Source organism: Botryllus schlosseri, chromosome 5 (assembly GCF_051294905.1).
Source record: "Botryllus schlosseri isolate E-star chromosome 5, Bs_hap1, whole genome shotgun sequence".
In the NCBI taxonomy this organism is placed as follows: Eukaryota; Metazoa; Chordata; class Ascidiacea; order Stolidobranchia; family Styelidae; genus Botryllus; species Botryllus schlosseri.
In genome coordinates, this window is record NC_137240.1 from 2,873,102 (window position 1) to 2,890,715 (window position 17,614).

Sequence of the window (17,614 nt, forward strand, 5' to 3'; positions counted from 1 at the left end):
AGGTCGTTATATGTCATGTGTTATATTTTAAGTCGCACACGTGCCATCCTCTCGAAAGCGCCATTAGGATACGCGCTAACAAATGTGATGATGAAAATGAGTTCGAGGGCAAGCACGGAATTTGGGCACATCCATTGTGGGATGTGAGTGCGATAGGTCTGGAAGTTTTAGGATGCAAGTTCTTTCAGACCAGAGGCCATACAGTGACTGTAGAGGCAGGCATGCCTCGATTACCTAAGGTAGGTAATCTCGCCTCATCCATAACGACAAGTAGGCAGCCAAATTATTTTCCTCGTGATTCGACAAAGTCTCGTGTTTCGGAGCGCGCGTTGGATGGGGATAGAACAACTGAATGCAGCGATGAAGCCAATAACCGAGTTTCACAATTAAACAAAAGCAGAATGTATTAGGTAATATAAAAAATAGCCTACCCTTTTAAAAAGTTGGAGGAGAGTTATGACCGTCTAGGTAGGTCATGCGATAGGACAAACGTCTGAATAGGATCGCTATAAACGTAATGCGATTTGCTATAAAATGACGTAACTCGCAAATGCTCTATGCACCCAGATTAAAGGGTGAATTGATAGGAATGTATCGTCGATATATTTAGTTCACTGCTAAACGTGAAGACAAATATAATAGCTATGCTCGAATTGGGATTATATAGTCAATTCCCGATCCATAAGTGATTTGGCGCTAGGGATTAATCACAGTGTATTATTAAAATTGATGGAATAAAGTCATTTATTGTATGGTTATATAGTACCGTGTATCCATGTATATAGTATATAGCGAAGAACGCAAAATAGAGTTTCTGAACGTCCTATTATTGTATATAATGGTAAATATGAATTGACTATCTGAGTAGCATAATGCCGCAACCTGTTAGTGTATAATTTAGATCTGCAAAGCGAAAATTGGCGCAATTCTGATGCCCTGGAGATTGGCTAATATTCGATGGATTGTTAATCTAAAATGAGGGAAGCTCTTGTGAAAAAATATCCATATGCTCGGTGATTAACAGTCGGAAATATGAATCATATGAAGCTGCGATCATGCATGAGATCATGCGATCATTTGCATCACACCGTCGTCATAGGTTATAGTGCGCCCCGTGACAACAGATATGCGGGCGGAAAATGCACATACTCCTATGTCCTTGGCCTTGCATTTCTATGAGTTACGTTGCATCGTGCATTAGCCCCTACATCAATCAATCATCTCACAAAATTACACGAGGATGGTGATTTGGTTCCAGGATATACTCCAATTAGAAATTCCTCACCGGATAATCGATCCATTCTGTGAAGTGTCCGGGCATGAAATGTTTGAGGAGTTAATTACATTGTAGGGGAGTATAATTTTGAGTTCAACACAAAGTTCAATATCTCCAATCAATCGTCCTGGATACACAATTGAATAAAAAAAGAAACATTTTAACTGGAGTCGGGCTCGCTTATTCGTCGTTGCCCTTCCCCGCTCATATTTGATAGAACGCGTTTTCAGTGTAATGACAAAGTTTCTGACTCACAGCAGAAACCGACTTGTCAGTAGGCCGACATGAAGTGGATACTGGAGACTTTAGACCGATATGGTTGCTATCAAAACTCAAACCCAATATGACGAGGATGGTAATAGTGGAGATAGTGCGTCCGGCTTTTCGATCCCCGGCCGGGTCATACAAACGACTGGAAAATTGGTATCCGCAGCTATCCTGCTAGCCGCTCAGCAATCACGGATAGCATGGAGGAGAAAAAAACGGGGGCGCAGACTAGATGACCTCACGGTCGTATCGCAACTCCGTCGTCAAAGCATCTCGATGGTGCAGGCGAAAAAGAATATCATATCTCTCTCTCTCTCTCTCTTCCCCCTCCATAGGGTGATGGACCAAACGTCTGGGGGACGCAGCCCCCCAGATCCCCCATTGCGGAATGACCGTTTTCACTACTACTTGTGTTCGAGATTTCATATTGGTAATCAGTGAGTTTAGACGCCCTCAATAATATTTGTCATTGCATATATATTTTGCAAGAGATATTTCATCCTCTCTGACCCCACGTAATCAAATTTACCGTTAGAACTGAGTGAGGTGTTGTCTTCGAAAATTTAGGGCACGTTATTAATAATTATTAATAATTAATTATACATATTCGGGCGGGCCCGTTGGTTGGTTGGTTGGTTGGTTGGTTTGAGGTATCCATGGTGTTTGTCGACTACTATGGTCTTTAGGGCTCGTTGGTGTAATTACTTACTGCCAGCTCAAGAGACCCCAACTGGTTGGTCGTTCGGCATTCCCCAATCTGTTCATTATATCACATTGTGTGTCTTGTATATCGCATAGTCCATTGTGTATGTGTCGTGGGCAAATGAAAATATAATCTGTCGATCTATTGATTGTTCGACATATTGCTATTTTTCACTTTCTGTCTGCTGTATAGTTAATAAAACATTGAAATCGCCCTAACGTACTAAACTAAAAGGTCCACACAATTTGAAATTGGTATTTTTTTTACTGGCAAGGAACTTTTCTCTATAGAGGATGGTATTTGTCCTGTGGTGTGCAGATTGCCAGGACTTAATAATTCGGCGCCAGCTATTCAGGCACCTATGGAAAATTATAAATATATATTTATATCGAAGTTTTTGGTCAACATTAGGTCAGTCCTTTTTAGTCAAGATTTAACCACTGCCGATTTTTTTTGACGCACTTCTCAGAGTCCTATATAGGCCTAAGCTTCACATCTTGGCCCACCGTGGCGCAATAATGGCCGATGCCGGAATGCCTATTTATATAAATCATGCATAGTTTTTCTTGGGGGAAGAGTACCCAAAAATCAATACACTTAGCAGCATTAAATCGGCATATATTGGCATGATTTTTTTTAAATACTCTATAATTAAAGTTCATTAACGACTTAGTTTTGAGCCCTCTTCGAGCTCGGGCTTCCCCCAATTGGGGGTTTGGGGCGTGGCAGTTACGGCCCTGCACAACAGACAGCCCAATTATTAGTCACACGGCATCGTGGCTCAAGCCCTAAACGCTGCAGTTGGCAAGCCTAAACTTTTTTCTCGCTTGACACATAAACCTTGAAATTGTCGCAGTATGAATGCTGTGTACTATGTGAATTTGCTCACGTACCCCATTTTGATCATCCCTCACCAAGACGATGTAAAGAACAGGCATGTACATAGTGAATGAAAAGCCACAGAATTACATTCACCTCAATTACAAATTACAATTACTCCAACTCTGCTGGAAATCACCAGACGGTATTCGTGCCCCGAGTGAATATGAGCATAACAAAGATGAAACGCTTCCCTAGCTACACAGCTCCCCATTGACATGTATCTATTGTCTGCACCAACTCGGTAAGTATCAATTTTCTAATATTTGCTATTTCAAAATAGCAAAAGGCTGCGATACAATGAAAAAATAGAAACGACTTGGAGTAGTCTATGAAATCAGACACTCACCTGGACCTAGGTGATGTGAAAAGGAGGCATGCACATTGCATAATTGCACTCAGGAATGTAATACGGGTTAACATAAACCGACTATGATGAAAATGAATGACGCATGTGTCGATAAGCGAGGTTGATATGTCAGACCGTGGTTCGGTAATCCTGAGGGCCGACTAGTATTCAACTTATCTGTATATCACAACAGCAAGGTACTTGGCGCGACAAAAGCAACGTGTATGGTAAAGTAGGGCTCTTTAACCGGGTGCATTCGTTTTCAGAGGGTGCCACGAGGTCAAAATGGTTGGGATCCACTGCTACAGACCGTTAAAGCGAAATCTAATATTCCTTGGCGAGTCCTCGTCCAGTAAATCTGATCACGTGGACTGGGAAAGGATGTAAAATTGTAATATATGCAAATTGCAGTTACCAATATTACAGACAAAATTCGATCCCGAATATGAAATTTTTTCGCGTGTCGTGGGACTATGCGCGCACATATTCCCTGTAAAACTAAAACGCGCTCTTCTGGTAGTGGTAAAAAGACCCGTCGTGAATGGGGTCTGAGGGGTGATGTTTCCAGAAGTATTGTTTTTCATTTATGGGCAGCCCAATACCAACGTTTGGGGGGGGGGCTGAAATGTACTGTTTCGGCCCTGCATGTTGTAGCTAGGTTGCATTTAAAACTAGGGACGTTTTAAAACACGTTGTCGCAGATCAACATCAACAAAAATATGTTTGAGACAAGGGCCACGTTTTAAATCTGTTTATCGTAAATTTATTTTTCTCTTGTATGCAACCCTAACGTATCAATCGATCAATCAATGGTCAGATTGTCTTTTCATCTGCCCAAGAGACACACACAATGTACAATGCGACATACAAGACATACGATGCGATGTAATGAACAGATAGGAAGATGCCGAACGACCAACCAGTCTTGCACTGGCATCCATATCGCATTGATCATCATTATTTCCAATATTCAGATCACCTATTTTATCGTGATATCGTTACATGAACGCGTGCAGATATTGAACCTCGGCCGTATACGCATTGGCACTCTTATTTGGGTTGTTCGTTTCTTGCGTATTGTTCCTTAAACGACTTTTAACACAACTAAACTATAATACGCGCGTTTATAAAAGCGATGATGCAATTCTATCCAGACGATCCTTTCTACTTTACAAAATCTAACTACATAGAGTAATTAAAATTAGTTGTACGGCTTCCAAAAACTGTTGAAAGAGAAGTGGAATTTCATTATTCAATCAATAAACTACAGAAGAGCTTCTTGGAGATACAGAACTTAAACATATACAATTGACTAGTATATTCATATTGAAATGAACCCGCCGAAAATATTCGGGTTCATTTCAATATCAACTTCTGAAATAAACCATTTTCGTGATCAATCAAAAGTTAGAATTGAAGAACTGATACCTAGGGCTGGGCAAAATCGAGTACCTGAGTGATTCGATTCTGAATCACGTAAAATGCTTCGAGTCGAGTCGAGTATTCGAGTATCACTCATTATGACGTATTAACAGAATGTAATATGTCAAAGTTTAAATATGTACCTTTCATGCCACCACAAATAATATAATGCCTGTTATCGATCACATCAAAGATAGTTCGGTATTTCTCGACCATACGGGTTTCATTGCACTTTGTGACAATGTTGTGAGATGATCATGACTTCGGAAATATATATTTTCAGTAACGTTTGGAGCGTTGTACTGTATGTCTCGCATGCTGCGATACGACCAGTCAATGTTGTAAGGCTTTCACGGGGAAAAGTTGAATCGGAACTAGAATTAGCGTTGGTAAATTAACGTGCAGTGGCGAGGAGCGTATAATTTCAGTACTCGAAAAAATCGACTTTTACTACTCGACTCGAATCATTAAAATTAATACTCGATTCAGATTCGAGTACTCGAATCATTGTGCCCAGCCCTACTTGACATTAGTACAATGGACGAAATCTCTGTGTTGACGCCCACAGTGAACCTCCTTTGGTGGCTCATTGTGACTATATAGTGAGAAAGTTCTCTCAGGTGTGCATCAAGTTTATATTGACCGATTACTAGCTTCGCGAATAAAGTTATCGGTTATTTCCAGGCTTGAGATGTAGGCCTACGTACCGTAGGCCCATATACGGATGATTTCTCACGACGAGTAATGGAGACCGAAGTGACGTAATTCATTCACAATATAGCTACACCTTTTGCGATCGTCTAAACTTGAGAGTGATAAAAGTTTTATCTGGATGCTTTCACGAATGTACTCATACTCATGGTCGATAAACGTTGACTCGAGCGTCTTCAATCCAGTGAAATTGGAGGAAGTGACTGAAACGGAGAGGCGATCGTAGATGGATGTATAAATTCCGATCGCGTTTCATACGAACGTTTTGCAACAAGCTGCATAAATAGTATTTGGTGGTGGAAGGCTGACATATTTTGGGTATACCAGTACCGACATACGTAGCTGGAAGGCCAGGATATAGAATTGTCACCTATTTCACCATGCGTTTTACTGCGAAAGTACTGTCGCTGTTGGCTATCTGCAACTGCTGTATCGGCGAATGGATTTACCGTGATATACAGGTCGTCGAAGGGCCACTCAATCAACTCGAGAAACCCTTGATCCCGCCGAAATCCAATAATGCGTCTACAGTTAGATACCACATTTCCGGCGACTTCACGAACGAATTTAGGTACGACGAACTGACGGGATTAATCTATCAAATCGCAGAGTTGGACAGAGAAATCAAATCTGTGTATGCTATAACTGTCACCGCTGAAGATGTTAACGGGAACCCAACAGAGGATCCAACATCATTCAAGGTTCACGTAGAGGACATAAACGATAACATTCCTGAGTTTGACAAAGATTCTTTAACCGGGAGTATAGCGGAGAATCATAATAAAGTGGATGGGTTCATGAAAGTCGTGGCTACTGATGCAGATATCGGTTTTAACGGAGAGATAGTTTACTCCATAGAACTAAACAGCGATGTACCAGAATCTGCTACCGGGGCCAGATTTGTCATCGACAAAAATACCGGGGACGTGAGGCTATCTGGAGAGCTTGATTACGAAACAATTCCTGTTGTGAAATTTACTGTTATTGCCACTGATGGCGGGGGTCGAGATGACAGATTGGACAACAAAAATCGAACGGCAGAAGTTACTGTTCACGTTATCGATTCTAATAACCACGCGCCGGAATTCGAACTTACAAATAAGTCTCTATCTGAGCTCTCGAAAATAGATCAACCGCTTTACAATATCTACGCCACTGACAAAGATGAAGGTGTTAACAAGAAAGTCTATTTTGAAATAGTCGGCGGAAACACAGGCGGGACTTTTCGTATCGTTTCCAGGCCTTCTAACGTCAGTAGAAGTCTGGGACAACTTATGCTCATCAAGCAGTTAGACTTCGAGAGCGGCGTTACCGTTTATAATTTGTCAGTGAGAGCCTTGAATACAGAAGCAGAAGAATCAACCGTTTCAAAATTCGCGACAACCAAGATCTTGAAAGTCACTGTAATCGATGAAAACGAATCGCCAACGTTCACGAATACTCCATACTCCGTAAAGATCACAGAAGAACAAGCACCAAAACGTCATGAACCCATTATTACAATCCACGCTCAGGACATAGACTTTGGCGGTAATCAGACTGTAACGTACTTAATAGACGATCCTGCTGGATGGTTTCACATAAATTCGACCACTGGAGAAATCAGTGTGCGCAGTGTAGTCGATAGAGAAGCTACATGGGTTAGTGACGGTTTGTATACCCTCAAAGTCATTGCAACCGACGACTATAATAATGGACCGCGCGCTAGTGCCAGTGAGACTGTTAGCATAATCATAGATGGTATCAATGATAATCCACCGGAGTGGAATTCGGATGGCAATGAGGCTTATATCTGCGAAAAACCACACAACACTACGGTAAAGGTTATAAAATCTTACGATGCAGATTCAGTTAAAAACGGAAAGAAATTTCATTTCCGATTCAACGAGTCGGTCGATACGTTAAACTGGGGGTTTGAAGAAGTCAATGATGATACACAGATAGTTGTTGCTAAATTTTTGGACTACGGTTTGACATCAAAAACTGTAAAAGTCAATCTTCCATTTACAATAACAGACTCGGGCACTCCAGCACAGACATCCACGGCCGCGCTAATTGTGAATATATGCAAGTGTCGAGATGATACTAGCGTAGCCTGTGTGGACGCTCCGCCAAACATAGGATCAAATCCGTTGATAGTTGTAGTCGTAGTGATCTTGGTGATCGTTTTGACAGTCCTAATCGTGATATTTGGCGTGTGGCATCGACCATTCGCGGGACATAGCAAGAACTATGAAGCAGACGACATCAGCGTCACGCAGACGCTTCAGATGCATCAAGAAGAGTGCGGAGAATCGGATAATACTGCGTTTGACATGTCGATTCTTGTAACAGCATTGGCTGGTAACTCCAAAGAAGCTACTCATAAAGATGATGAAACAACAAAGAATGCTGACAACGGATTGCGGATCAGAATGGATAGCGATTCAAATTTTGGACCGCATGATTCGCTATTTGTTTTCTCGTTCGAGGGAACTGATTCTGCAGCGGGTTCATTGTCGTCTATTGACACCGCAACGACAGACGGGTCGGACGACTATGATTATCTCAGAGAATGGGGTCCGAAGTTTAATCGCCTAGCTGAGATATACCAGGACCGTTTATAGTGAATGTGTTCATGTGCGTGCACTGTATAGTGTGTCTGGACAAAATCGAGGACCTATGCGTGAGGCGATTCTGAACCAAGCATCACTCGCCATAACAGTTGAAATATATGGAAAGTTGACATCTGCGACCTTGATGTAGCCACAAAGAAGAGAATGCTAGTTATACATTACGTTAAAGATAATTTGGTATTAATTCATGCCTATTTCATTGCCAATGCTTTGGTTGATCACGATTTCGCAGACATGTCAATTGTCATTCACACTAACGTGCGCAGTTTTATACATGCTTCGTATATGCTGCTTCGAGGCTTCCACAACCACAGTGGAAAATATGATCGAAACTATGGTTTCACTTCTCTTATTGGCATGAAGCGTATAGTTTCAGTACCTGAAAAGACCATCTGTATCACTCGACTCGAATCATTAGAATAAATACTCTGTTCCTATTCGAGCACATGAATCATTGTGCCCGCCGTAGCAGCTTGTCTCCAATCTTCACTTATAGCTCTACGTGTCTTTCACTATTTCTAAGAATGCCTACACATGAGCAGTGTTACTGAGCACAATATTACAGATTTGATGCTTACATTAGTTTTTCGCCTACAAGTTCATTTCGAAAATCGGAGCCATAAAACCAATTTTATCGAATACAATTCCTGTTATTTATTGCTCACGGGAAGTGAGACGTCCCACCGCATGCTTTCGTGATGACGTAGAATGAAAATACAACTTCAAGACATCCTCGCCAATGACCCACTTATGACAAAAATGATGATCAATTTTATTCGTCACATGCAGTCTATTGGGCTGTCAAGATCTATGGAGTATAATGGAATTGAATCAAATGTCAGCTATGTAATGTAATCGAGTGATATTCACTAAACACAGTTGTATTTGAAGAGTATGATACTGTCTTGCTGTATGCACCTTTCGATTTATATTTTCTGGTATGATCATGACAGAGTCGAGAGCGATGACTCTACACATCTTTAACACGCTGAATATATAGATTTCTGTCGCGTGTCTCATTTTTGTTCGGTCGAACTTTGTTTTCAAGGCATATATGTCCGAACACACGATACGCGGCACACCGTACGCACGAATCTTGTTCAGAACAGATCACATGGATGTCCGGTCAATACCGAGAAAACCATTACCGAGAATGCCACTACCGAGAATAGACACCACAGAGAATGGACATCAGGGTTGTAACCAAGTCACAATGCTCCGGGTCACAAGTCAATCTCATTTTTTTAGTTTTAACACGAGTTATTTTCAATTCACCACCAAGTCAAGTCCGAGTCCAAGTCAGCGAGCAGAGGGTCGAGTACGAGTCATCGCATTATGACTCGAGTCCGAGTCCAAGAAATTGTGTTGACTGCTAAGTTTCCAGTTAATGTCTTGTTAAACCCACTTTTTATAACTCTGTTTGGTGATATCGAATGGTTCGCATTTATAATATACTAATTTTCATCACTTTTACCAGTTTCTGGTCGCATTTTCAAGTACCAGTACCAATAGACGAAATCCAAACGGTGCGGTTACTTTACTATTCTTCGAAATTACGAAGAAATGCCGGCCTTTGCCGTCTGAGTCTCGAGTCATATGAATTGGTCCGAGTCATGCGGAATGACTCGAGTCTAAGTCGAGTCAATACGCAAATTGATTCATGTCGAGCCATTTCCGTATTTTGAGAAAATGACGCGAGTTAAGTCGAGTCATCAGACAATCGTGACTCGAGTCGAGTCATGACTCGAGTCATTACAACCCCGATGGACATTACCGAGAACGGACACCAGCGAAAATGGATATTACAGAGAATGCAATGTATGCAATGTAGGCATGTTATGTATATGAACAGGTCGTGTGTATGTGCATCACGGCGTTGCCACATTCGGTGTCGATTCTCAGGTGTAAATTTCTCAACAACGTTCGTCTCAGTAAATTAGATTCTTGGCATTGGTCATTCTCGGAATTGTCCATTCTCGGTAATTACCACTTTCAGTAATGTTCATAATCATACTTCATAATCATGACTGTGTTATTTAGCATATGCAGTTGACTATAACCAACACGCAGAGTTGGTCAAAGTAGTCATCGTTAGTACACAAGAAGACTAGTTATTGACGATTACCCCTGATGAGTGACATCTGAAAATATTCCGATTTGTGACACCCTCTGACAATAACGATACCTTGGATTCTGTTATCCCGCTTCGAATAAAATCAAGCTAGGTCTAACTAGGAATTTGCTCCATATACAAAGTTCAAACTCACGAGAATACACGCTTTCGTCAATTTTTTTAATAAAATCTTCAAACAATATATTAAAGAAATGAAGGAAATGTTGCAGCAGAAAATAAAGTGTTGCGGAACTGTTTGTAATCTTTATCCCCTGTAAAACTGCGGGGCGTCGCAAGGTTTTGTTGGATCGTCCTTCCGAACTAGCTTGGTGCTGCATCGCGACCCGCGAACAACTTTACACGACGGATCAGATGTAGATATCGATATGAATCTGAAAATGAGATAATAAAGAATGTTTTGCCAATAAGATTACGACAAGCTTCGTGGGATTGCAAATATAATGCACTTAGCGCTAATTACAGTTGTATAATTGCATGTATTTATTAATAGGATTCTGAAAGTACATAACATTAATATCGCACCAACAATATATTCATAGGGCCCATTTTATTCCACTGTAAGCTTTTCGACTAACGCGCATCAGGAGCGATTGTCAGTATAAATGGTGTTAACCAAATTTGATCAGTAAATCCGACTTGTAGTCCCAGCCTGTATGACATGAGCTCAAATCCGATTTATACAGATAAGGTCATCAGAGAGTGTTTTGCGATATTTCAAGCGCAGTCTAATTATTGGATTTTGAATATCAGGCTACTTTGAATATATCGCGTTCCTTGCTAGTAATACTCGGTAGGCTAAGCAAGTATGGTATTATTATCCTTTGTTGTGGAATTTGTACTGCGATACACTGACATAAACATTTGAATAATATATTCATATTGAAATGAACCCGAATATTTTCGGCTGACACTATTCCCACGTAATCGTCAGCAACTGATGGAGAATTGGAAAGAACAACTACTGTTGTTGACAAAGCCTGGGTCGACTGCAAGGCGCACAGATGAAAGCCTGTACCATTCTAAAATAGTACATTGAACGCTCTCTTATTCGATATCTCATTTCATGCTGGTAACGTCATATTTCGGGATACGATTGTTGATATACAACGTTCTTTCCAATTCTCCATCAGTTGCTGACGATTACCCCTGAATAGTGTCAGCCGAAAATATTCGGGTTCATTTCAATATGAATATACTATTCAATTCAATTGTATATTGAAGTTCTGTACCTCCAAGAAGCCCACTAACGTAAACATCATGAGCACGAGTGTATGTTTTATAGTAGGGTATCTTTATGTATAGAATACATACATATTGCACAGTTCAGCGAAGATGGGTCGTATTTATTATCATCCTTGAAGCAAAATAATTTCCCTTCGCGTCATTTCATGTTTGCTAATACTTTATATAGCCTGGAATGTTCCATATTTCTCTGTTACTCGGTGTTCTATAGATATTTTTATCGTAACAACAAAGGTGGATTCCATATACGTTGAAGCTTTATTTTCAATTACAAAAAGGGGTTCACGGCAGTGTTTACAAAACGTCGACACAAGCCAAAGTCGGAGAGAGTCATACCGCAAAAGTCCTTAGGCAGATTTCCTAGTCATTATAATAATATTATGATGTTGCTAATCAATGCCTATCGGTAGTACTGTGAGGTCTTGTTTTGCGTGCAATAAAGTCGACCTTGATTTACGAGTCGACCGCAAATCTGTAAATTGCGGCAAGTTGGAAGCACGGAGGCGTTGCCAATCATTTCCTAATCTGTAATTCCCCGAGTGTTACGCGTGAAAAGCATGCGCTGGAATTCCGTTACGATGGATATTCGCACGCGACCTTCATATTATTACTTTTAGTGCACCGGCTTTTATTTTTTAGATATTGCTTCTTCTCAGTATATAGGCTAATACATTAAGAAGAGGTAGAAATGTCTGCTGATGTTGATGAGCACTGTAGATTTGTAGAAAGTGAAGCTATGATAAGCTGCTATTTAATACTGTGTTAATGTGGAGTTGTCTGGCACAAATGTTTTGCTACTCCGTATTTTTCAAATATGAATTTCGCAAGGGTTTGAGATTTATCTGGGCTCAGCCTCTCCACTCGAGCCGTATAAATGGTGTCTCGTAAATGTAAGTCAGGAATCAGTTCAGGAATCATAAAAAATGTAATCCAGGTCTAAATGGTCAATGGTCATTGATGTCGAAACACCATCAACATTATAACGATAACGGATAACCGCATCAGCTAACTATTTTTTGCATTTACCTAGTTGCTTTCTCATTAAATGTAATTAGTGTTGCACCGGAATAATATTATCTAAGGTCACATTAATATCTTTCAATCGTTTAATAAGTCCCGCATCATCTGTTGGGTTGATAGCATTGAAACTTGCTCCCATTATAATTGATGTCAATTCATCGCTGATGGTGAATCAAGGTTAATTGAATCATGTCACAGTTTATTTTTGTTTTTCAAAGACTCACGTTTAATCAACTCTCAATCATGAGGGAAGAGCTCGTTGCCTCGTAAACAACATTGCATTATTTGCGCAATTGAGCCACCATCAGGTGCGTAAATTGATCTCATTAGATAAGGCTACTGAAATTTGGCGAGATCTCTCACGGGCGCGGTGCCAAAGAGATATTGCACGTTTTCGATATCAAGACCGTTGCTTGGCTTTCGCGAGTGTTAGGCTTTCGAAATAGGTAAAAGTTGCAGAAACTTACCGGCTGCAACACTGCGATTGTAATTCGACGTAATAGAAGTACACGTTCTTCAGCACTGGATATTCGAACGTCCAGGTTTCCCAGTTGAACACGAATCCCGAGATCGGTTTGCATACGACCGTATCAGCTTCGTCTTTGGAGATTTTCACCTCCTCGTCTTGAGTGTGGTCGGGTAAATTGTAGAGTTTCTCGAATATCGCGCTTTTCACAGCTACTCTAGTCTTTGGCTCCGAGGTGACTACTTCTTGACAGCCTCGCTGAGAATAAACGGACTTGTCACTTTCCAAAAAAATTAGTGTGTGGGTAAAGGGCATGCTGGAAGTCGGGAGTACGAAACGAGATTACTGTATGTATATTGTATAGGCATGATGTAAAATGAGCAATTAATGGCAAAGAACCATTCTGAAAGAGATAGCCTACTCGTATATAGCGATTGACGAGTGTCGTCTTATTATTGTGTTACGTGCGTCGGATATGATGGCAGGGTTGTTCATGACTTTTCGATGGAATGAATGAGTCTCATAACCCCCAATAATCGAAACGTAGACACCAAGACACACTCTTGGTCATTGTAGATCAAAGTGACTTACCACGTATCGTTTAACCTCGAAGCATTTGCAACTGTAGCACGGGTCTTCACGTGGGATCCACGTTTGTTCAGCGCGATATTGAATCGGGTTCTTTCCTCTGCTCACGCATTCATTTTGTCTGTAGCAATCCGCCCGTATACAAGCCACAAGGCTACACACCACGATCGAAATAATCAGAACTTTCATCTGTAACCAAACACACAAAACTTCAACAATGAGCTTGACCATAACTGATCTTGACAGACGTGAAGCTGTATATCGCAGCTTTGTAGACTCGCGCATTCACTCTTACCTTTGAAGTTGATACTCTCGGTAGAATAGAGTTATGGATGAATAGCGTATTGTCGAAATGCAGGCCTATTTATACATGTTCGATTGCATATTTATTGCATCTGCACATCGCAAAAAAGGCGCTCTACTGTTGTGAAGCGAGAGACGTTTCTTATGTGTCATCGGTAGTAAACTCCGGGTGACAAATCGTCGCCAAATCGCGCTAATTGAATGCTCGATTAGACTCATTAATTTGGACAGGAATTTTAAGTGTGACACAATTCCGGATCGTTTCTCGCATTACGCCCTCGTCTAAAACCTGGAATTAAACGCAGGAGCGTTCCAACGTCTGTATTTAGGCTGGAAAGGACATAGGACTATTCATGGGTGCGGCTAATAAAAACCAAAAACACGGCATATTACACGTTCGACGTCATCAAATTATTTTTCACGTTGCGCTATCGTACTTTCCTGGTTGCCAGGTCTATAATTTTCAACCGGAATTATCAGACGGGACGAAGGCGTTGGGTTAGGCACACGTACGTTTCAGTATTGCCGCGAAAACAAGACCAGTAGCCTGAATCGATGAATGATGACAACGTATACTAGTTCGACTAACAAATATAGAAATTTTGAAATGCATATGAGGTTAAATGAGCAATGAGTACTGTGCATGGAAATGTGCTGTATATGCTAAATATTGACTAGTTGCTAACTTGCTGTATACAGTGTTCAACTGTTCATGGACTTCTTGAATATATAATCCTTTTAGTTTAGTACTAATACTATATAGCTCTATATAGTTTACCGGCCCACGACCTGACATATCGATCTCGCCTTCCTACACATGATACATTTTTCGCCACCTGTCCTTTTATATTATCTTCTTACTTGTCATTCAGTGTGCAACGGTGCATGCCTACTTTTTTACATCGCCTAGGCCAGGTGGGTGTCTGATTTTGAAGACTACTCCAAGTCGTTTCGACACCTTCTTATCTTTCATTGTATCGCAGTATTGTGGTGTATTGAAATGATTATAATTTTAGCAATACATTGAATGGAATTGAATTGAGTCACAGCATTTAATAGCCTACAATATGCTATGGAATTTATCATGTGCTGTAGATTACCAATAGACTGAGAGTTAGTTAGTTAGAGTTATATAGCATTTTATCGCCTGGAATATGCTATCGAATTTATCAAGTAGACTCTCAATTCATGTATATTACTTTTCCCGGTTTTCTCTAATATTATTCTTGTTTGCACGCCGCACAATACGTGCTTCATTTATAACTGTAAAACGAATGAATATAAATACGAGCCTAGAGATTCGGATTTTCTGTAGACGCGATATTGTTGTAACTAGTGATTCATATTAATCCTGAATCCCGGAAGCGAAAAATATTTTCATAACAGGGCAGCTCAAGAACATACCTATTCCTAAACTCGAAGCTGGTCAGCAACTATAGTACTCCTATCTTGTCGAAGCACTCAAGTAGGTTTTGACTGCTTTCATGTACGTCGTTGCGTTTCAGACTGATTCCACTGCTTATTCGATACCAAACTACTGTACTTACTTTTTATTTTTTAGATATATTCAATTGACGGAAACAGATTATAACTTTGAAAATTGCACATATTTGTGTTCGTCATTTTTCAAATCTACTTTTTTCAAAATATGTCCTTAGGTATACTTCTCCGACCTGTCATATTTTACTTCAACCTGAAGTAGTTTTGACGTGCTATTAAACAGTGGTACCCAACCTTTTCTACTTTGTGGACCGATAAAAATTGATCCAAAATTCCATTACAACAAATGTGTGCAACTTAAATGTAATATTGGAAACTTCATTTAATGATGCCTTTTTGGTATTAGACATTTGGGCGGTTCAACTGAAGCCTCTGCTGGGCGCAGTATCATAAAAGACCAGTAATTTGGTTGTTCGTTTCCTTTGAAATAAATTTGACTTTGCTGTTTGCTACAGCCTCTACTGTCAAGTGTGAATTAAATCTACCATAGACGTCTCTCGAAAGGGTCCTCGTTAGTATAGTGGTGAGTATCCCCGCCTGTCACGCGGGAGACCGGGGTTCGATTCCCCGACGGGGAGGATTTTTTATCACCTGTCCTTTTTTTCTTCTTTTACTTTTCATTCAGTGTGCAACTGTGCATGTCTCCTTTTTACATGGTCTAGGCCAGATGAGTGTCTTATTTGAAAGACTATGTACCAAGTCTTTTCGACGCCATACTATCTTTTTCATTGTATCTCAGTTTCGTGGTGTGTTGAAATGAAGAAATTGCTAATAATAAATCGAATTGAATTGTTTAAAAGTCTCCGTAGCTTTCACATGTTTTATAACTTGACTGAAGCCAGTTGAACGAGTTTGAACATGGTTTCTTATTTACAACACTTGTACCATTCTTTTGTACGTCCATAGTAGACCATGAACTCTATATTACGACACGATGCAGAAAATCTTATGTTTTATTTCTCTACCCAAGCGACCAACTTTTGGAATAAAGATATAAAATTGTTACATGTTTGGCGGACCGGCAGGAAAGTATAGGCCTAGCCATGGACCAACGGTTGAGAACGACTGCGTCTAAAAATCAACACTTTTACTTGTAATTGAGTATGATTTTATGGTATTACTTATAATATCTATACATGAGTAGCATGGCTAACGACTTTGATCGCCTCTTAAACTATCCCGTGAAATATGTTTATGCCTTTGTACACCGGTGTCTTCGAATGTAAGTTTTAATAATATTGTTTCACCGCCCACGCATTTGTAACGAGATATAGTCACGCCCTTGCCGATTTGACGTTGGGATTAATGTACATTGCACACACTCATCTCATACTTCAAAGAACTTGAAAGAACACGATGTCGCGCATTTGTTAGGTGGCACGTTTACGTTAATCTTGATTCATGTATCTTCGAATCTGCTACCAAGTGAATAGGCTGTGTAAGCATAGTCAATCGATGATGAAGATAGCCCTCCACGCCGACTTCAAATCAAGTTCAAGCCGTCAGACCTGTAAACACAGCCTACATCAGGTTATTTCCGCATCAACATTGACCGTGTGCGACCTTTACTGTATCAGCAATCACCCAGATAAATGTATGTATTATTGTATATGCTGTATGCATTTATATCGATACTAGAAACGTACCAGGAATACACCGTATCTTCCGTAGTTTCTGGAAATATTCCTACTGTCTCGCCGATCCCAATCGTCATTCGTCACGGACATTCATTCATTATACCACCGCTGCAAACCATCTGCAGTTCACCACGTCATTCTGCGAACCGCAATCCAAACATGTAAACTAATTTCGAGCCAAGGAGGCGTTGTTTGGCATCCGTACAAGCAGTTAGTGACGACATTCGGCCGCAATTTTAGTTAGAAGTTACATGCGGCAGACTTAGACATTTTATACTTGTATTACCAAATTCTGAAGTACTGTTAGCGGTTAATGATGGCTTTTACGAAATATCGCTGCGTGCCAATGCGTTTGTGAGTTATTTATAAATTAGCCGTCGCTATTCCACAGTAGTAGGCTATACCGTGTCAACTCTATCGTGTCACTGCGATAAACAGGTTTCGACGGACCTTTCCGCGAAGTGTAAGACTAGGTGAACAAGTCATCCATCTATGCTCACAA

At 40.5% G+C, this 17,614-nt stretch overlaps 3 protein-coding genes and 1 non-coding gene across 4 annotated transcripts in view; 3 read left to right on the plus strand and 1 right to left on the minus strand.

The window, feature by feature from the left end:
* LOC145438653 (protein mono-ADP-ribosyltransferase PARP14-like) overlaps positions 1 to 17,614 on the plus strand; it is a 362,844-nt gene that overhangs the window by 1,670 nt on the left and 343,560 nt on the right. The gene's annotated exons all lie outside the window — the stretch shown is intronic.
* On the plus strand, positions 5,509 to 9,241 carry LOC145438644 (cadherin-4-like). Its single transcript, XM_080315990.1, has one exon. The coding sequence runs from the start codon at positions 5,988 to 5,990 to the stop codon at positions 8,211 to 8,213; it is 2,226 nt and encodes a 741-aa protein (XP_080172116.1). The 5' UTR covers positions 5,509 to 5,987; the 3' UTR covers positions 8,214 to 9,241.
* Positions 10,495 to 14,114, minus strand: LOC145438645 (uncharacterized). The gene is made up of 4 exons (XM_080315992.1): positions 13,968 to 14,114; positions 13,676 to 13,861; positions 13,086 to 13,342; positions 10,495 to 10,727 (listed from the first exon to the last, which is right to left on the minus strand). Exons 2-4 carry the CDS (start codon positions 13,859 to 13,861, stop codon positions 10,601 to 10,603), a joined length of 570 nt encoding a protein of 189 aa, XP_080172118.1. The 5' UTR covers positions 13,968 to 14,114; the 3' UTR covers positions 10,495 to 10,600.
* Positions 15,982 to 16,053, plus strand: Trnad-guc (transfer RNA aspartic acid (anticodon GUC)). Its single transcript has one exon. It is a non-coding gene; the product is annotated as a tRNA-Asp (tRNA).

Coding starts and splice junctions, on each gene's coding strand:
- LOC145438645 (XM_080315992.1), bottom strand. CDS start 13,861: ATGAAAGTTCTGATTATTTCGATCGTGGTGTGTAGCCTTGTGGCTTGT. Junction 13,343..13,675: donor TCGAGGTTAAACGATACGTG/GTAAGTCACTTT, acceptor GTTTATTCTCAG/CGAGGCTGTCAAGAAGTAGT. Junction 10,728..13,085: donor CAATCGCAGTGTTGCAGCCG/GTAAGTTTCTGC, acceptor TCTCATTTTCAG/ATTCATATCGATATCTACAT.
- LOC145438644 (XM_080315990.1), top strand. CDS start 5,988: ATGCGTTTTACTGCGAAAGTACTGTCGCTGTTGGCTATCTGCAACTGC.